Source organism: Phyllostomus hastatus, unplaced genomic scaffold, assembly GCF_019186645.2.
Source record: "Phyllostomus hastatus isolate PE091 unplaced genomic scaffold, TTU_PhHast_1.1 phas_contig_80, whole genome shotgun sequence".
NCBI classification, from domain to species: Eukaryota; Metazoa; Chordata; class Mammalia; order Chiroptera; family Phyllostomidae; genus Phyllostomus; species Phyllostomus hastatus.
In genome coordinates, this window is record NW_025333960.1 from 43,894,314 (window position 1) to 43,911,559 (window position 17,246).

At 43.0% G+C, this 17,246-nt stretch overlaps 1 protein-coding gene across 1 annotated transcript in view; it reads left to right on the top strand.

Moving 5' to 3' along the window:
- The window catches only part of RAB27B (RAB27B, member RAS oncogene family), a 53,753-nt gene extending 42,045 nt beyond the window's left edge, over positions 1–11,708 (top strand). Inside the window, exons 3-6 of the mRNA XM_045850014.1 lie at positions 1,615–1,700; positions 6,065–6,168; positions 8,760–8,883; positions 9,351–11,708. Coding sequence (XP_045705970.1) covers positions 1,615–1,700; positions 6,065–6,168; positions 8,760–8,883; positions 9,351–9,540 — 504 coding nt within the window. The 3' untranslated portion in view covers positions 9,541–11,708. The remainder of the gene's footprint in view (positions 1–1,614; positions 1,701–6,064; positions 6,169–8,759; positions 8,884–9,350) is intronic.
- Positions 11,709–17,246: the final 5,538 nt, after the last annotated feature.

Sequence of the window (17,246 nt, forward strand, 5' to 3'; positions counted from 1 at the left end):
TAACTTATTATTGATCCCACCCTGCATTACCCCCCCCACCCCCCCGGACAAAATAAGAATTAAGAAACTATGTTTATTGCAGCCAAGTCATCTGTCTTTTATCACACAAAATTTATAACCTGTCATATTACTTTTTACTTGCTCAACTGTAAATAACATTTTGCATAGAAAAATGTTGAGTGACATTATTGCTTGTCTCCAGAAGCATACAGGGCAACTAAAATAAATAATTTATGGGTTTGTATAGCGTGTTTTCTATGAATTCTTAAGGAATCTTTTAAAACTTGAATTATTCAGGGTCTACAAACATTAACTCTTAATCTGAGTTAAGCTTCTCGGTAAGAACAAGTGCTCATTTCCTAGTCCTAGGAAAGATGTTGAAAGAGTGATTGGCAAATAACTGGAACATGAGCTTTGTGAGTTCTTGCTGCATTTTTATTTATGTGTAGACTCAGCCATCAATCACTCGCTGATTGTGAGCAGAATGTGAGACCAATCCGTGCTATTTTCCAAGATAAGGGAGTTTAAGTGAGAATCACAACCACTTCCTGCTCCTACGCTAGACGCTAATGACAGGAACGGAGATATTGTGACATGTGAGACGGGTAGCATAGGCGCATAAGCGTCGCCAGATTCACTGCCACGCACCCAGGTGTTCTTGATTGTCAACACGGCTGTGGCTCGCGGTTGGTGTCACAGATCTACTCATTCCTTGAGAATGGAGGGAAAAACAACAAAGAAAGTGATGGTTGAGAAGTTGAACCAGGGCTTATCATTCTGTCCTGTCCCTTACCTGGAAGTCGATAAACGGTAATGCGGTCTTAGCGGACTTGCTTCCGGCACCTACTGGGTTGTTTTGCACCGTCTTTCCTCCCCAGATCCCCTACTGATCTGCACATAAGTCCCCGTCATGTCCCCTTTAAGACATTTCCACTGAGCCGTGCTTAAGGGAGCTGATGGAGTATGAACATCGTTATGCTTTGCTTAATAAGCAGTCAAAAGACCACAATTTAAAACATGTAAGCTTTTCCTAAAAAGCCTTGGAAGGAATGACTAATAAAGAAAGACTTAAAATATCCTGTGTAAACTTACTGAAATTTTTTGTGCGTATTTCATGGCTAAGTCATTCTGAAAGTCCAGAGCACAATGAAATATATGCAGGTATTTGTAAGTCATTTTACTGTTTGAAAACTGCCTTCATGTTTGCTGTTTCATTTAAGTTTACAGTAACTCTGTAAAGCAGGGAGAGATGATGGGTCTCGATTTTCAGGTAAGAAAACAGGGTTCAGAGAAGTTAAATGAAGAGTTGATATTTGAACCTAGAACTGGGGTCCTAAATCTAGTGTTTGCTGCCTCTCTGAGGAAGTGACAGAAGGTGTCTAATTTAAGTTTGCAGTATGCCTGAATTGTGTTGAAAATCATCCTTGTACTTGACATTTAAAAGTGAGAGTATATGTGATACTGCTGGGAAAAAACCAGAGCAAATATTTATCCTGCACTATGAACTTTGATTATAGTAATCGAGAAAAAAACATGTGGAGTGAACCCAGAGAATTTGAATGTTGTCGAAATCCAAAGCACTAGAAACTGATGAAAAAAAATCGTCTCCCTCAGGTTTACAACACGCAGGGGCCCAATGAAGCATCAGGGAAAATGTTTAAGGTGCACCTCCAGCTCTGGGACACCGCGGGACAAGAGCGGTAATGTGCATTTCTTTTGTTTCTAGTTACAAGTAGCTCGGAAAAACTGGTTTTATTTTTGATTTGCATATATTTCATTACAGTTTACTTTCATTATGTCATATTGGTTTCAGGTGTCCAGGGAAGCACTGACCCACACTATTTGCGACTCTTCCCCTGGCTTTCAAGTAGACATTTGTGTCTAGAAGTAACAATAAGTTGTTTGTAGTTTATTAACCGTAACTAGCATGTTGGGTTTTGTCCAGATTTCAAAAATCAGATGTTCAAAAATCTCTGTGAAGATTCTTGTTTTACGTTGTCATTGTACTTCATGAGAGGGGAAAAACAAAAACTTCTCCAGAATGGAATTGAATTGAATTAAGGTGAGAAATTAATACTGCTACAGGTGTTCCTCAGAGAAAGAGTTGAAGGAAGCGATGTTTAGATCCTTCTTGTCTCTTTCCGTTCTTCTGTGCAGCCTCCCTGTCCTGTGCCATCTGACTAACTTGGTTCCCTCAGACCTTGGACACGGCATTGCCCTCCAGCAGGGATGTGCCACCCTGCCCTGCCTCCCTGACCCTCTCCTTTACCAGGCCTGGCTCATACGCCACCCCCTTAGGGCTTTCTGAACACCCCAACATCAATAAGCTGCTTCTTCCTTCTGAAATCCAACAACACCTCCTCCACCATCCCTTAAGTTAATTAATTTTTACCACCTGTAATAAAGCAGGTTTTTATTTTTGTCTCTATCTGCTGTTCTTTGATTCACTTGTGGTCCCGCCACCCCAGCAAAACTGTCAGATTTATTCGGGCTGAGACCGTGGTTGTTTCGGGTCATATCTGGTAGAGCGCGCAAGGTGAGAGATGCTCAGTAGACAACAGTGCTGCTTGCGGAGAGCTGGAGGTGCTATTTTATTTGATGACAGTATATTTCTTTGAGATGCGAGATTTCAAAGTGCTCAAGCCCCCAAGCTAATGAAGCTCTTCAATATTAGATTAAGGAAAAATTGGCAATAGATTGACAAGATGAGATATGTAGAAGGCACATACCTCCAAGTCCTACACTGCATGCCTTTGAATGTTTATGCTTGTAAACACTGTGGCTTTTGAAATGCGTCCAAAGTGTTCTCGCTTTCAGTGAGTGGGAACGCCGGGAGAGGTGCCGGGCCGTCTCCGTGAGCTTTTTTGACTGTGAATCCCATTTACACACACCCTTCAACACGGCTTGCTGGTGCTGCCACAGTCATTCCTCGCAAGAATCTCTGCTCATATGTCAGTTTGGTTGTCACAAAGACGTATGTTTTATAGACCAGTTTGATTCATATTTGAAGAAGTATTATGAGAAAATGTGGTTCCCATATGTCTTCGCACATGATATGTCAGCCTCGCGGGATGGCAGGCTTCTCTCGTCTGTCCCCTCCCGACAGCTGCTCTTGCTCTCCGAGGGAAGCGGGGAAGACTAGGGGCAGTCGTGGTAACAATGGGGTTATTCATCCCTTGAGGATTCTGCCTTCCGCCAAGGTAAGGTGTCGCTAAGCCACAAGATAAACAATCCTTCACACCTCCACCCTGTGCAAGGACACCTGGAGGCATAACCCGTACAAGGTCATGGTTACTGGTAAAAGCAATGTGATGGGAAGGAGGTGAAAATAACACCCCTTGTGTGAGTGTAAAGGACACAGGGTGCAGCCTTAGTGCCCAGGGAGGGAGAACAAGGCGTCATGTGCCCCTGGGATCTGTTGGTTTGTATGGGGTCTCAGCTCTCTCCGCCCTGCGGACAGGATGAGATTGATGGATGAAGCTGGAAACCAGTTGCCTTCCCTCTGGAATAGGTCCTGGAGAGAATGGAGGGAAGCAGGGGCACTGGGGTAGAATGGTCGAGGGATGAGCCATGTGCAGACGAAAGAGTATCCTCTCCCCATCGGTGCAGATGCAGAGGGACTTGCCCCAGTCAGCTCCATACAACGAGCACGTTTTCAAAGTAGCTTTGTCATGTGCTGTGGGCAATGAGAGGGGAATGCGGCACAGTCTTATTTTCAAATAAAACACACACACACGCAGAAAGAGAGCAGGCTGTTGTGGCTGAGTTAGCCATGCTATTGCGGTTGAGTAGGAGACAATTTGGTGAGTACAGCTTGTCCCTACAGAGAGGGATCCATTCAGTGAAAGCACTATAATCTCTGTGAGCTTTCTTCCAGTGACTGAGAGGAATAAACCCACAAGAAAAAAAAATGAGTACAATTTTCGTTATTTCATAATTATCATGATTATGTTGATTATAATCATCCAAAATATACTCATTTGAAAATAAATAGTCATTTAACTGTCTCTTCTCCTTGCTTCAGTATTAAAAGTTCTGTTCTTTACTGAAGTCATGTAAATCTTTGCTGGTTTTATATTCTTGCCTATGCTCTTTATTTCTTTCTCTGAACTTGGCATACACTGAGTAAGGAATTACTGTGTTCAGGGCCATGGAAACATAATGCACAATAAGCTAGAAACAGCTCCTTTGCTCTTGGAGACTTCGGACGGTAACAGGAAACACAGGGTGATGGGCAGGCGTGCCACAAGGAGCCCATAGTCCAGATGTGGCTGTTGGCAAGACTGCTGGGGGGGGGGTGACATTTCCTCTGCTGCCATTTTATACATATATAAATACATACTCATACACGAGGTATGAGTGAGTCTTTTTCAGGCTACAGGGTTGGAGGGGAAGGAAGCAGTGAGGCGAGGTTACCCCCAGAGAGAACAGCGTGTGTGCAAGCCCAGGGGAGAGAGTGAACTTCGTGAGAACTGGAAGGAGGTCAGCGTGCCTGTGGGTCGTCCAGAGGTGAACCTGGCTGGATGAGCAAGAGTCCGTTCACACAGAGCCTTGACAGCTTATTAAAGAGTTCAGTCATTATCTTAAGAGCAGTGCATCATCATCATTGTGCTTTTAGCAGACGGTTTGCATAATCAGTGGGCAGAGACCAGGGAAGGGGAGGGTCCCAGACGAAATTGGAGACAGGAAGCCGGTCGAGAAGGCTGTTGCAGTTATCCAGGTGAAAGGTGGTGGGTCTGCCCCTGGAGCGGTGGCAGGGGGGAGGGACACAAATGCCAGGGTCAGGAGGTGGCTGCTGATTGTGTACAGCCGGTGAAGGAGAAAGAGGGGTGGCACTCGGGAGTTGGTGAAACCACTGTCAGAAAAGGAAGTCAAAGGGAGAGGCCAGTTTGGTTTTAGGCAAGTGCACTTGCAGGCACATTGGTTTCCTCCAGGTGGAAATGTCCAGCCAGTAATTGGGTACAGTGTGAGGCAGGAAAGATCCCTGTCCATAAATCTGCGATTCAACACACTGGTGATAATGGAGCCAGGAAGTGCTCCATTATCCATGAGATTACCCATGGACATGCATAGAGTAAGATGGGGTTGAGAACAGAACCACGAGGAAACCAAAGAATCGACAAATAGGCTAAAACAGGGGACCAGAAATCAGGGCATTTAGGAAAGCAAGTGATAGTCTTAATTTCAAAGTTATGTGCCTTTGTCCAAGTCCATTGCCAAAGGCCCTTCTGTATTGGCATAGCCCAGCCTTCTCTGGTCCGTAAGTGCGGCCTCTGGTTTCACCAGTCCTGCCATTGAAGTGGGTCTTACCACATCTTCAAAGTCACTGAGGGTGTTGAGGTGGAGGGGCTAGGAGCAGGGGAGGGACAGTTGCTATACTGCCCATGACAGGGTGTATTCTTCAACCCCCCCACCCATAGACAGCTGGTCTTGCTTTCTCTCTCCAATGCCTGAGTCTCTACCTTCTCCCGGTTCCCGTAGTCACTTTCCCCCTCCTCCCTTCTTCCCTGTCCTCCCTCTGCCTCAGGACATGTGGATGTTACTCTTTCACTCCAAAGAATGCTCATCAAAGAGTGTTCTCACCAACTTTGTTTTGCCCTACGAAACAACTCTCATTCCAGCTGCCGACAAGTCGTGGCTTTCGGCACGTGATCCTGAGTACTCATTTTCAGGCTACCATGTGCCAAACTCTCTTCTGGGCACAGACGAGAATGTTTGAAAAGTATAAGCTAAAGTCCCAGCATTCTACAGCGGCTTACATTTTAATTATGGACCACAGGAGGCCCGTGAGCCAGTGTGCCCCGGGGGCGGTGTGAGCAAGCGTGTGACTGAATGTGTGTAAGTGCAAAAAGCCAGGCCCCGGTCTCAAGATGAATCGACCACCAGATGTCCCCCCGTGGCCCCGCAGCCGTCGTGCTGAGCACTCTCTGGTTCTGTAGGGCACACCCTGGAATGCCATGAAGGTCTCATACTTGCAAGGGACGTACTGCAGCATTGTTTGTGCCGTCACCAGAATGTGTCTGCGGACTAACTTTCCCATCCACCCACTGTGCTTTCTCGGCAGGTTCCGGAGCCTCACGACCGCCTTTTTCAGAGACGCCATGGGTTTCTTATTAATGTTTGACCTCACCAGTCAGCAGAGCTTCTTAAATGTCAGAAACTGGATGAGTAAGTGGGACCGAGTAATCTGCGTTGACCGCTTTGGGGCCTGACAGCTCTGTGTGTGCGTATGCTGCACAAGAGGGAACAGATTGGTTGTTGCAGACCAACCTCGGGAAGTCGTGAGTTCAGTGTTTCCTGGGCCACCTTCAAAGTGGTGGCCGTCTGTGCATCACCCAAGGTGGCTTGGAACTGTGTTTTCCTTCGACGCTCTTAGGAAAAGCCTATGTGGCTTCTTATCCAACTGTATTTGAGGTCTTTGTTCTTGCAGTCGTGAGGTCGTTCATTCCACTCGTCCAGTTCATCCTGAAGGACTTAGAATAGTGTGAGCTGCTGCGCCCACTGAAAAACACAGAGGGGACCCAGAGAAAAGGACTGCATGTTCTGAGAGGGTGCACTGGCTCCTAACATGTGTTCCCGTGAACTTGAGTTAACTAACGGGTTAATTTTAACTAGTGGGTGAGTTAGGCGAGAAATGGCTCCAGAGCAGACCAGCCGCCATGTGAGGATCAGGTGCAGTGTGTCAATCAGCTCACAGTGAAAATTTCACTTTTTTTTTTTACAAAAAAAATATTCAAATGTGAGGAGGCCTTGCATAGAAAAATCTATACAACTTAGATATAGCATGAAGTTAAAAGGCATCTATTCAGCCATTAAAGCCAGAATAATATATGTCAGTACAGAAGAGTAGTAGCTGATTGTTTTATTTTTTAATTGATACGGCAGGAAAAAGAATATTTTATTTGCATTTTTATGACAAATGTAAACTTTGATTCTTCTGGGATGTATGTGTCATCCTGTGGCGCTGGTGATAGTCTCGTCATTTCTGGATTGTCGGGCTGTCCGTGGCTGGCACGATATTTTTTGTTGAGCTGGGTCATGTTATGCCTCTGCTCCAAGTCCTTCTTTCTGGGACTTCCCCTTTCACTTGGAACACACCCCAGAATTCTCCACCCACCCACAGAGCCCTGGTGGCTGGACCTTAAATTCTTCTCGAATTCACTCTTGCTCTGTCCCCCCAGCTCACAGGCCTCCCGCCAAACAACTCGCCTGCTCTTTGGAGGAGGGGACAGAAGGCCCCAAACTGCCTTGGGGCCCTTGCCCTTCCGGTTCCCTGGGCCTGGAGTTCTCTCCTTCCTTGCCAGAGTGTGCGGGTTCTTTCATCTCCTTCAAGGGTTCGTTCAAACCCTGTTTATCTGCTGGGAGAAGCCTTTCCGACCACCTCACTACTCTGTGTTCCTTTATGTTGCCTCGCATCGCTGCCTCCACCTGACATTATATTATGTTACGTTATGTATTTCTTTGTTTACTGTGGTGTTGATGCTCCACCGCTAACTAACACGCGAGCTCTGGAAAAGTTCAGACTCTGTCTGTTGCGTTCCATTGCAGCATCCCAAAGCCTGGGCGAGTGTCTGGCACAGAGAAGATGTTCTCTCTGTGTTCTTATGTATTCTCGTTATTCTCTATATAGTTATTCTTATGTATTATTTATAACTACTTATGTAACTGCTTTAAATGTGAGTTCAATGGCATCGTTGCTACCACAGGGAAAAATATTACTTCTCCAAATGAATGTTTATCTTAGGAACTGTCTCTATTTTCTTTTATTATGATATTTCCATATTCAAATTTTGGTGTTATTAGATTCTGAGGAGATAAAGAGATAAGATTAGTAGATACTTTCAGAGAATTATTTCTTCATCCTTTATGAAAGCAGATGAGACTCTCCCTTGTGTTAAAAAAAACTCAGAAGGATACTATTGGGATTTAAGATAATTAATTATTATATCTAATAATACTTTAATTTCTCACTCCTGAATAATTGGTGTTAATAGGGCAAGCCTTTGTCCTCTTCCTTGGCAAAATTGCTTGCAGCATGCCTTGAAATAACGTTAGAGTAATCCCTGTAACCTCGAGAACACAGGTTGGCAGATTTCTTATCATTTCCTTCCTTCCTTCCTTCCTTTCTTCCTTCCTCCCTCTCTCCCTCCCTCCCTCCCTTTTTCTTTTTCTCCCCTTGCCCCTCCTTGTCCTCCTTCTTCCTCTTCTCTTCTCTTCTCTTCTCTTCTCTTCTCTTCTCTCTCTTCTCTCTCTTCTCTCTCTCTCTTTCCTGCAGAAAAGAGAAAACCAAGTTTCCTGTCTTAAAATTGTACATGAATTTGTGGTGGTTGGAAAGTGCTCTGCTCTCATAGATCATCACCTTGGACTCCCAGAGCATGGAGCTGTAGCAGTCTCCTGAAGGAAGGAGCAGACTTCTGTGCCCCACAGTCACTTCTCCGGCCTCCGCCTAGGTCTGAGACACCGGTGGTGTGGAGCAGCCTGTCCGCCTGGAGGGCACTTCCCCAGATGGAGACCAGCACTACTAGGTGTTTGTACAGAACACCTGTTGTAAACTGTCACTAATCCTGACAACACGCAATTTGTGAGGCATCATCTCCATTTCACAGATGAGGAAACCGCAGCCGAGAAGAGTTCAGGAACCTGGCTCATACACATAAAAAGCTGGAGAGGGACAACTAGAATAGGAATCTGTTATGAGCAGTCATTTGACATCACTTGTTTGTAACTAACTTGCTGGCTCCATCTGCTTTCTTTCTAAGGCCAACTGCAAGCCAACGCTTATTGTGAAAATCCAGATATTGTGCTAATTGGCAACAAGGCAGACCTGCCAGACCAGAGGGAAGTCAGTGAACGGCAAGCCCGGGAAATGGCTGACAAGTACAGGTAAGTCGGTGACACGGTGACGTCGTCTGACCTTTTACACTGCTGCTCCGTGACGGGGCAGGGACTCAGGGCTGATGCTAGGAGGAGTCTCCTTGAATGAAGAATGGCACGTAAACGGAAGAGATCTTCCAGAGGCATGGGTGCGATATTTTAAATCAGTTAGTAATAATAGCATCTGACATTTACTGAGTACTTAGTATGTGTGAGCACAAAATACATACTCATGTAATCCCTCATAACCATGTGCAGGAGATCTAGAGTTCTCCCATTTCACATGTGAAGAGTTGAGGCAGAGAGAGATTCAAAGCAGATGGGATGCTGTGTAGCTGGTAAGTGGCAGAGCTTGAATTCAACCCGGTCAGTCTGAGATCAGAAGCCACATTTTTTGTATGTGCAATTCCTTTGTACATCTTGTATCTTTTCTGATTTCTCCCTCTCAAAAAGACTTGTCTTCTCTTCCATGCTAGCATTCCGTATTTTGAAACAAGTGCAGCGACTGGCCAGAACGTTGAGAAAGCCGTGGAAACTCTCCTGGACTTAATCATGAAGCGAATGGAGCAGTGTGTGGAGAAGACCCAAGTCCCCGACGCTGTCAACGGTGGAAGTTCCGGGAAGCTGGACGGGGAAAAAGCAGCCGAGAAGAGATGCGCCTGCTAGACTTTGCCCAGGACCTCATCACCCAGCCCCCCAGCCTGATATTACTGCCCGATCAGCGACCAACCACGAAATCGCCGCCGTGCACAGTGGCGTGTCTGTCTTCTCCTGCCAGAGAATCTGTTTTAAGAAACCAAAATAGTCAACAGTATTCAAAAGAATTGACCGGTGGTTTCTGAGGCCCCTTCAAACAAGATCAAAGCTTTCGTAGTGTACCCTCACCAATACGAGTGCTGGGTTCATGGTTCTTAAAGGAAGACAAGTGTGCAGGAGAGTGCACAAGACGAAATTGGAGTGTGTTTTAAACCAGAGCCAGCCTTGCCCTGTTGCACTGGAGAGGGATAGGCTACCAAAGGGAGAACATAGAAAGATGATTGTTTTTTAAAAGACTGAGTTTACTTCTCACGTAGAATATGATTATTACTCTTGGTTTGCATTGGGGGAACATATTAGTTAAAGTGGACACACAATAAGGAATTTTAAATGGATCGTTAAGAATGATCCTGCCCAATAAGCGGTACTAGAAAGATTCATTTAGTGATGAGGCTGTGGGGGGATGAATGTCAGACGTCTGCGAAAATGTGGGCACTTGTGTAATAATGCCATTCTTATATTAGTACATGTCAGACAGACAAGAACAAGACGGTGAGTGACAAAGTACAAGGGAAGTGCCCTGGGAGAAAAATGAAAGTGGGGGAACACGGCATGTGGACAAACGAAATGAAATGTATCTGTTGCAGATGTCTGGAGGAGTTAATAGTCAGCTTTCACTCCGGCCAAGTAGAAGTTGACATTATCAGTGGGGATTAAGAGAAGATCCAGAATTTCCATTTCGAACATCGTTTTAGAAATAGGTTCAGGGGTCAGCTTCACATTTCATTTTTTTCCCCTAAGTAAATGGTGATAGTCGCAAAGACAAATGAAAGATTGCTGTTTATTAAGTATCTTTCTTTAAACACAGTAAAAAAAAACCCCTATTTCACCTTAATTTCTTTTAGGTGAATATGCTGGCGATGTGAAACAAAAGGTGACTATTAGTTGTGGATTTGTTTTCAATTTACAAAAACAGTGAAATCTCTAAATCGCATTTCTCTCTCCTAACCCACACCTACCCCTGGCTTTGAATCAATTGTAAAAATACAGGTGTATCACTGTGTAGACCAGCTTCAGAGTAATGATGGATCAATTTCAATGGTAACTCTGAATTTTCATGTCATTAATCACAAAAAAATTGATGGTAACTCATGCCATATTATAGTATATTTAGCATTTGTTTTTATTTTGTCTAAGGCAAAAGGCCCATAGTTGACCTATATTTGGGGATTGGGCAGGAATGGAACCGTATTTTATGTCACCAAAAATTTGTAAATCATTTTATTTTTTTATAAGAAGTTGCCTTTTCTTTTTAAAAAAATGATCCTCAAAGTATTTTTCATTGGCCTGTTCTTATCATTTGTGTCTAAATTAATGACCAGCTTCTATTAAACTGTTATTTAAATATTCCAGTGAATTTTATCAATAACAAAGGCATTACACTTTATGTTTTCTCTTTTTTATTAGGCGTTATATGATTTTTCAATGGAATAGTTCCTCTTCCTGTAACATGTAAACTTCATTTTTTTCCAACCTGGTGCCTATTTTGTGAAGTTACAGATGCCAGAAACCCTCAGCTCAGCTCCCCATCCCCCACCTCTGCCTGCCAACCTCTCTCTGGTACCGAATCATTTTTAGATCCAAGGAAGTGTCTGTAGCCATAATGATCTTAGCGTGGACTGGGCTCAGAAATGCACCATGAATGAAAGCAGTGCGGAAGCTTTGATGAGTTCACCCTCTGCGAAGTTCCTGGCGTTTACTGCCCACCTCCTCTGACTTCCGCAGGGCGTTGCCAGCTCCTAAGATGGATCACAGGCGGGGGCCGCCTACAAAGGTGTTTTCCTCCAGGATGTTCTTCATGACCTCGGTACCTGTGCCATGAAAATGGAAATCTGTTAGCTAACAAGAAACGTGTTTCTTTTAGAAAAGGGAACAGAAACAATGTAACTATTGTTGTAGCAAAATTTGGTGAACTTTTGAGGTCATTATATCACTTTCTTATTTGGATCCAAATTGTGATTTCCCCTGCATTTCCACAATATGGAATGTTTAGCCTTTATAAAATTCTAAAGGTATTCTATTTGGGGTATGTCTTTCTATTTCTTTTAATTTTCCAGTTATATGATTGATTTACTTATGCCAAGATTCTGTCATTGTCAGCTTATTTAATGAGCATTTGTTCAGGGTCTATTTTGAGATTGTCACTTGATCGTTGCAGCGTGAAGCAGAGGGTGATGATGTCCGTAATTATAGAACTGCGCCTGTGAAAAGAACAATTATTGGGTAATACTCTCAAGAACAACAAAACTTAAAACAGACATGAAAAGTAATTTATAATTGTATTCTACTTATAAAAACTTGATCTAAAAAATATTATTCTCTGAGAAGTTTGACACCTGACCTCAAAGTCTATTTAAACACTCATACAAATTCCTCCTCTCATTATCACATAATTCATATTCTGTATTATTAATTTTACTGATTTGGGGCCACAAAGTATGCAGACTGCCTTGGAGAATTGCACAGTCCCTCTCACCCACAGTAACACGTATTTTTAGCCAAGGTGAGTCCTATTACTAATTATCTCCCTAATGATCTTGTAAACCAAATTGCATTTTGGGAAACTATTTAAAGTGTACGTGAAATTCCTTTCTGGTATAAAAACCATGTCTGGGGCGTGTATTCTGCTTCGATGTTTACATTGCTCTAAACCGGTGCCTCGGATACCTCTGTGACCAAATCTGTCTCCAGCCACGTAGCTCGTCCTATAATCTGTTATAGAGAGGCCTCCCAGAGACACTGATGCAGCTGAAGGTCTTTGATGTCTTTGGCAGAGGGTTCAAGGGCATCACCAGAATCTGGAGGTCATTACCACCACCTCCTGGTCTCCTGGCTCACTTCTCACGGATTGAGCATTACTTGAGACTCTTAACTGATTAGGTACAAAGTTATCGTTAAATGTAAAGAAAAAAAAATCCTTTGGAAAAATGTATCAGAACTAGTTGCGAGAACACAGTGTTCATCTTGGTATGTGGAGGGTGACAGGCCGTGAATCGGCAGAGAAAATACTAAATTCTGGGAGTTGAGCTGGTGGGTCTCTACATGAGAGCTTTAAAATTCTTTCAAGTCACACTCTAGCCAGTTTGCTACCATTTCCATATTACCAGCTACCACACTGCAAAAAATTCAAAGCCAGCATTTTCTACAGTAAATATTTTGTCTTGTTTCGATCAGACGGGCCGTGCTCTGTATTCAGCGGGGGCGGGGGGGGGGGCGCGGGGGAGGGTTCTGTCTTTCTTAGGCTTCTAGTGTAAGGTGTTTTCTACCAATCAGTATGGGTCAGATGAACTGGGCAAGAGTTTTAATCAGCCTTTACGAGAGGGAGAGAAGCTTGACCATAGAGAAGGACATGATTATATTTAAAAAAATAACTGAATAGTAGCCAAATATTCTTTAAACTGTAAAAGGAGTCTGCTGGAAATCGCCAAATGTAACGAAGTTCATTTTCAGTGGCAGAGTGAGTACAGCAGTTGGAGAAATAATATGTGCAATAGAGAGCATGGACAGCGAGGTTCAGCGTATACCCTGGCATCTCTTGTCGATGGAACAGATCGCCGAGTGCTCTGTATCTCTGTTCACACGGTAAAAAGACGGGGAGTGCAGGTGCAGTCCTCATCGTGTATCACACTAAAAATTTGAGGGGAAACCCTCATCTGTAAAGAATTTTGGAGTTTCAAACTCCAGCTTTAAAGAAATAATATTGAAGTTTCTATTTCCTAAGACACAGAATAACTCTTTAGAAGGAACTTCTGAGAACCGATGTTAACCAAAGAGATTTTTAAAAGTTTCGCTTTCACCATCTACTACCCAGCTTTAAAGCATTAAGAGAAGTCTAGAATATTTAAGTGTGTTAGGGAAGGCTGTATTATTTTTTTTTCAAGATGCTGCCTATATTTGAAAAGGTTGTCTAAAAATCTACCAAAAAAGTATATTTTTTCCTTGATTTTTGGCCAAGATGATACGAATTTATTTCTGGGCAGAGTGGTGAGCTCATAACATGGAAAGTAGATAGAGAATATTGTCTGAGATGAGTGTTGTCCTGATGCATAGAGATAAACCCATGAAAATACTTGTCTCATAAAGTAGAACTGATAACAATTATTGCTAGATATAGTGGGAATTTTATAAACTTGTTGCCTTAGAATTCTTGGGTGGAGAGCAACTACAATGACGTGGTTGAGCAAGAGCTACAAGGAGAGAGATGAGTTCAAAGTTTCTAAATGAAGTTCTTAAATATAGCAGCACATGGAGGAGCTCATCCCTAAAAGGTGGACTTTTAGGCAGGAAAAGGAAGATTACCAGAAAGAGTTTTTGTAACTACATCCATGGCAAATATTTATCCTTCATTTTTATCTACCCGGTAGAGAATTATATCCTTTGAACTAAGCTAATAAAAATATTTAAGCTAAGATATTTCACTATTAGAATCAAAAGTTTGGAAACAAACATTTTTATCTGAAACTCTTTTTCTGATCAATTGGAGTAGCTTCACACAGACGCCTCTCTGCAGAGCAGCTCCAGCAGCCTGTGGTTGTTGAGAGATTTCTGCCTTCGCACACAGAGAGAATAAACACCCGTGCCCGAAGAGTGGGATTATTGCACAGGGTGTCACTTTTTGGGAAAACAACAACAACAACAATGTACAAATGAATTATCTTTGAAGTCATTTAAATGTTTTCCAGTTCTCTTTCTCACAGACCATGGGAGTCACGGCTAATACCCCTCAGCTGACTTAGTCTTTAAGGATCTTTAACAAATTGTGTAGGAGCTGGTTTGTCTGCCCTTAATGACCTAGTGGGTCTCTTATTTAACCAGTGGCTGTTGTCCATATGTCTGTTGACACCTCCAAGTAGGGTCCCTAGCAATGTGGAGTAACATGCAATATGTATTCTGGACCTTCTGTTCTCCAGGCTATTGTTTCAAATGCTCTTGGAGAGGAAGCCTGGAAATAGAAAGGGTCCAGAAAGAACCAGCTGGGGACCATGTGTCTGTTATTAACTCTCACAGCGGCTTCTCCTCGTGTGGGACTTGCCAACCCCACGTGCTTCCCAAGGTTCCTGTCAGGCTCAGTGGCGAACATACATAAGAAATCAGTTTGTAGGTTATGTTCCACTTTATACACAGACACTCTTAGCACAAACTAAGACCTAATCAAGAGTCAAAGCCGTCATTTAAACAACTTGTGAATAGAAGTGTCGTAGCAGGGACATAGGTCGTTCTAGTAGGTGGTGTCTCAGAAGCCACCAATGGGTAGTCGACTTGAGGTTACTGTATTTGATTGAAATGTTTAATATATCTCAAATTCCTGGAAAAGACTATGAGTTCTATTTTGTTTTGTATGTCACCTTGTATTTCCTTCAAGGAGTCCAGTTATATTCGAGATTGCGTATTACAACCTGGTCAAAATACTCCTTGTACAAATAGGGCTTTTGTGTCCATGGCCTTGTAAAAGATACTTGTATCTGAAATTATTTAATACAAGTTAGTAATCCCGCTTCACGTGTCAAGAGTAGACGATGTTCTGACGTAACACGGACGTGCTTCCCCCCATCCCGATGGTCTGTCTTCAAGTGATGCCGTCCTTGTTTCTAGGCTAAGCACGTTCGATTTTGTCTGTCGCCTACACAGATCTCTGTTTCGTCTAGTGCTCTGACTGTGAGTTAAAACTTTGAACCTAGGGGTTTTCTTCTCTGTGCCCCTGGATGGACTGCGGTGCCTGACAGATGCTGTTAGGTCGTTATCCTGTTGTACCAAAGTTCCAGTGACTTCAGAAATCATAGCATCCAATGATTTTGTGGTGTCTGGGTGTGAATACTATGGTTGAGAACTGTATTCAGTGATTGTTACTGCACACTTTTCAAATAAAAATGCCAATAATTTTTACCAGTTATTTTGTGTAGTCAGAGCAACTTTATTTCAATGCTGAAGTTCAACATGTGATGGGCTGGGGACAGTAAATGGGTTTAAATGTGAAACGTGCATTGTATTAAAGATGGTATCCACCTTAGGCTAATATAATGTTTTGTCAATTATACCTCAATTAAAAAAGCTAAGCTATCCATTAGGAGGCAGTCAGGTGATTTTATCCACTGCTCTAAACTTTCTCATTTATTATTTATTTAAAGACTGAGTTTAACCCTGGCTGGTGTGGCTCAGTGAATTGAGCACAGGCCTGCAAACCAAGGGGCCCGGGTTTGATTCCCAGTCGGGGTGCATGCTTGGGTTGTGGACCAGGTCCCCAGTAGGGGGCGTGTGAGAGGCAACCACATATTGATGTTTCCCCTCTCTTTTTCTCTCTCCCTTAGCCTCTCTCTAAAAATAAATAAAACTTTTTTCTTTAAAAAGAATGAGTTTTGCAAGGGAAGTTTTCTCATGACTTTAAATGATGTATTTATAAAAGTAGCACTTAACGTGTTGAAGTATTCTACAGCATACCGTATTTTCACGTTATAACCTATGTCTTCCCCATAACAAAATGCTGAGGCACGTGGTGGTAGCTCCCTCAGTCACAGGCTGGCGAACAGACCATTGTTCAAGGCAAGTTCAAGACCACAACTATGCAGCTTCCATTTAAACGCTCATTTACAAGGGCTGCCTTGCTCCCAGAGTTGTTCTCCCTCCATCCGTTACTTAACTAGGTGTTGTTAAGATAATAATGTATTTTTAATTTGAAGATAAAAACAACTCTCCCACTGTAAGCACATATATGCTTGGCCCCATTTTTTCAACTTTCCTCTGTGGTAGCAGTAGTGCTATTTCACACAGGCAGAATCTTTGTCTCTGGCTTCATCTTAAATAATTTGAGATAAATCATTAGTGACTTGCTTTTCCTGATGTTTTATAAGGTTTTTTAAAGATTGTATTTATTTTATTTTTAGAGAGGGGAAGGGAGGGAGAGAGGAAGAGAAACATCAGTGCGTGATTGCCTCTCACACACCCCCTACTGGGGACCGGGCCCACAACCCAGGCATGTGCCCTGACTGGGAATCAAACCAGTGATCCTTTGGTTTGCAGGCCAGTGCTCAGTCCACTGAGCCACACCAGCCAGGGAAGGTTTATAAATAACCATAATGTGCCCTGTATTGAGAAAAAAATAGACCTTCTAAACATTCACTGTCTGGACTGATAGGATTTCTTGTTTTAAAACTGTGTATAAGATATTATTATTCACTGTTCTCATTACCAAGGAATTTTTTTCTTTCTAATTTGGACTGAGTGTGAGCATTGCTGTTCTGTTAGAAACTCATTTAGATGACCTGCATTATGGATTAGGAAACCAACACACCCATTACAATTGGACTCAGGCTATATTACAGGTAGTAGAAACATTTTGTGATAGTAATCAGACCTTTGAAATGATCATAGCTTTGGACCTTTTTCAAAGGTCTCTGAGAGAAAGGCCCGTCTGTACCAAAAGGGTTAAAAAAAGAAAAAGACACAGCACAGCAAGGTTAACAACAGAAGATTTCAATCTGTTTGATGGCTTCCCCAGAGAGACGGACATCAGGAGCTCATCCACGCTCATGGAAAACGTGAAACAGAGGAGAGACCTGAAT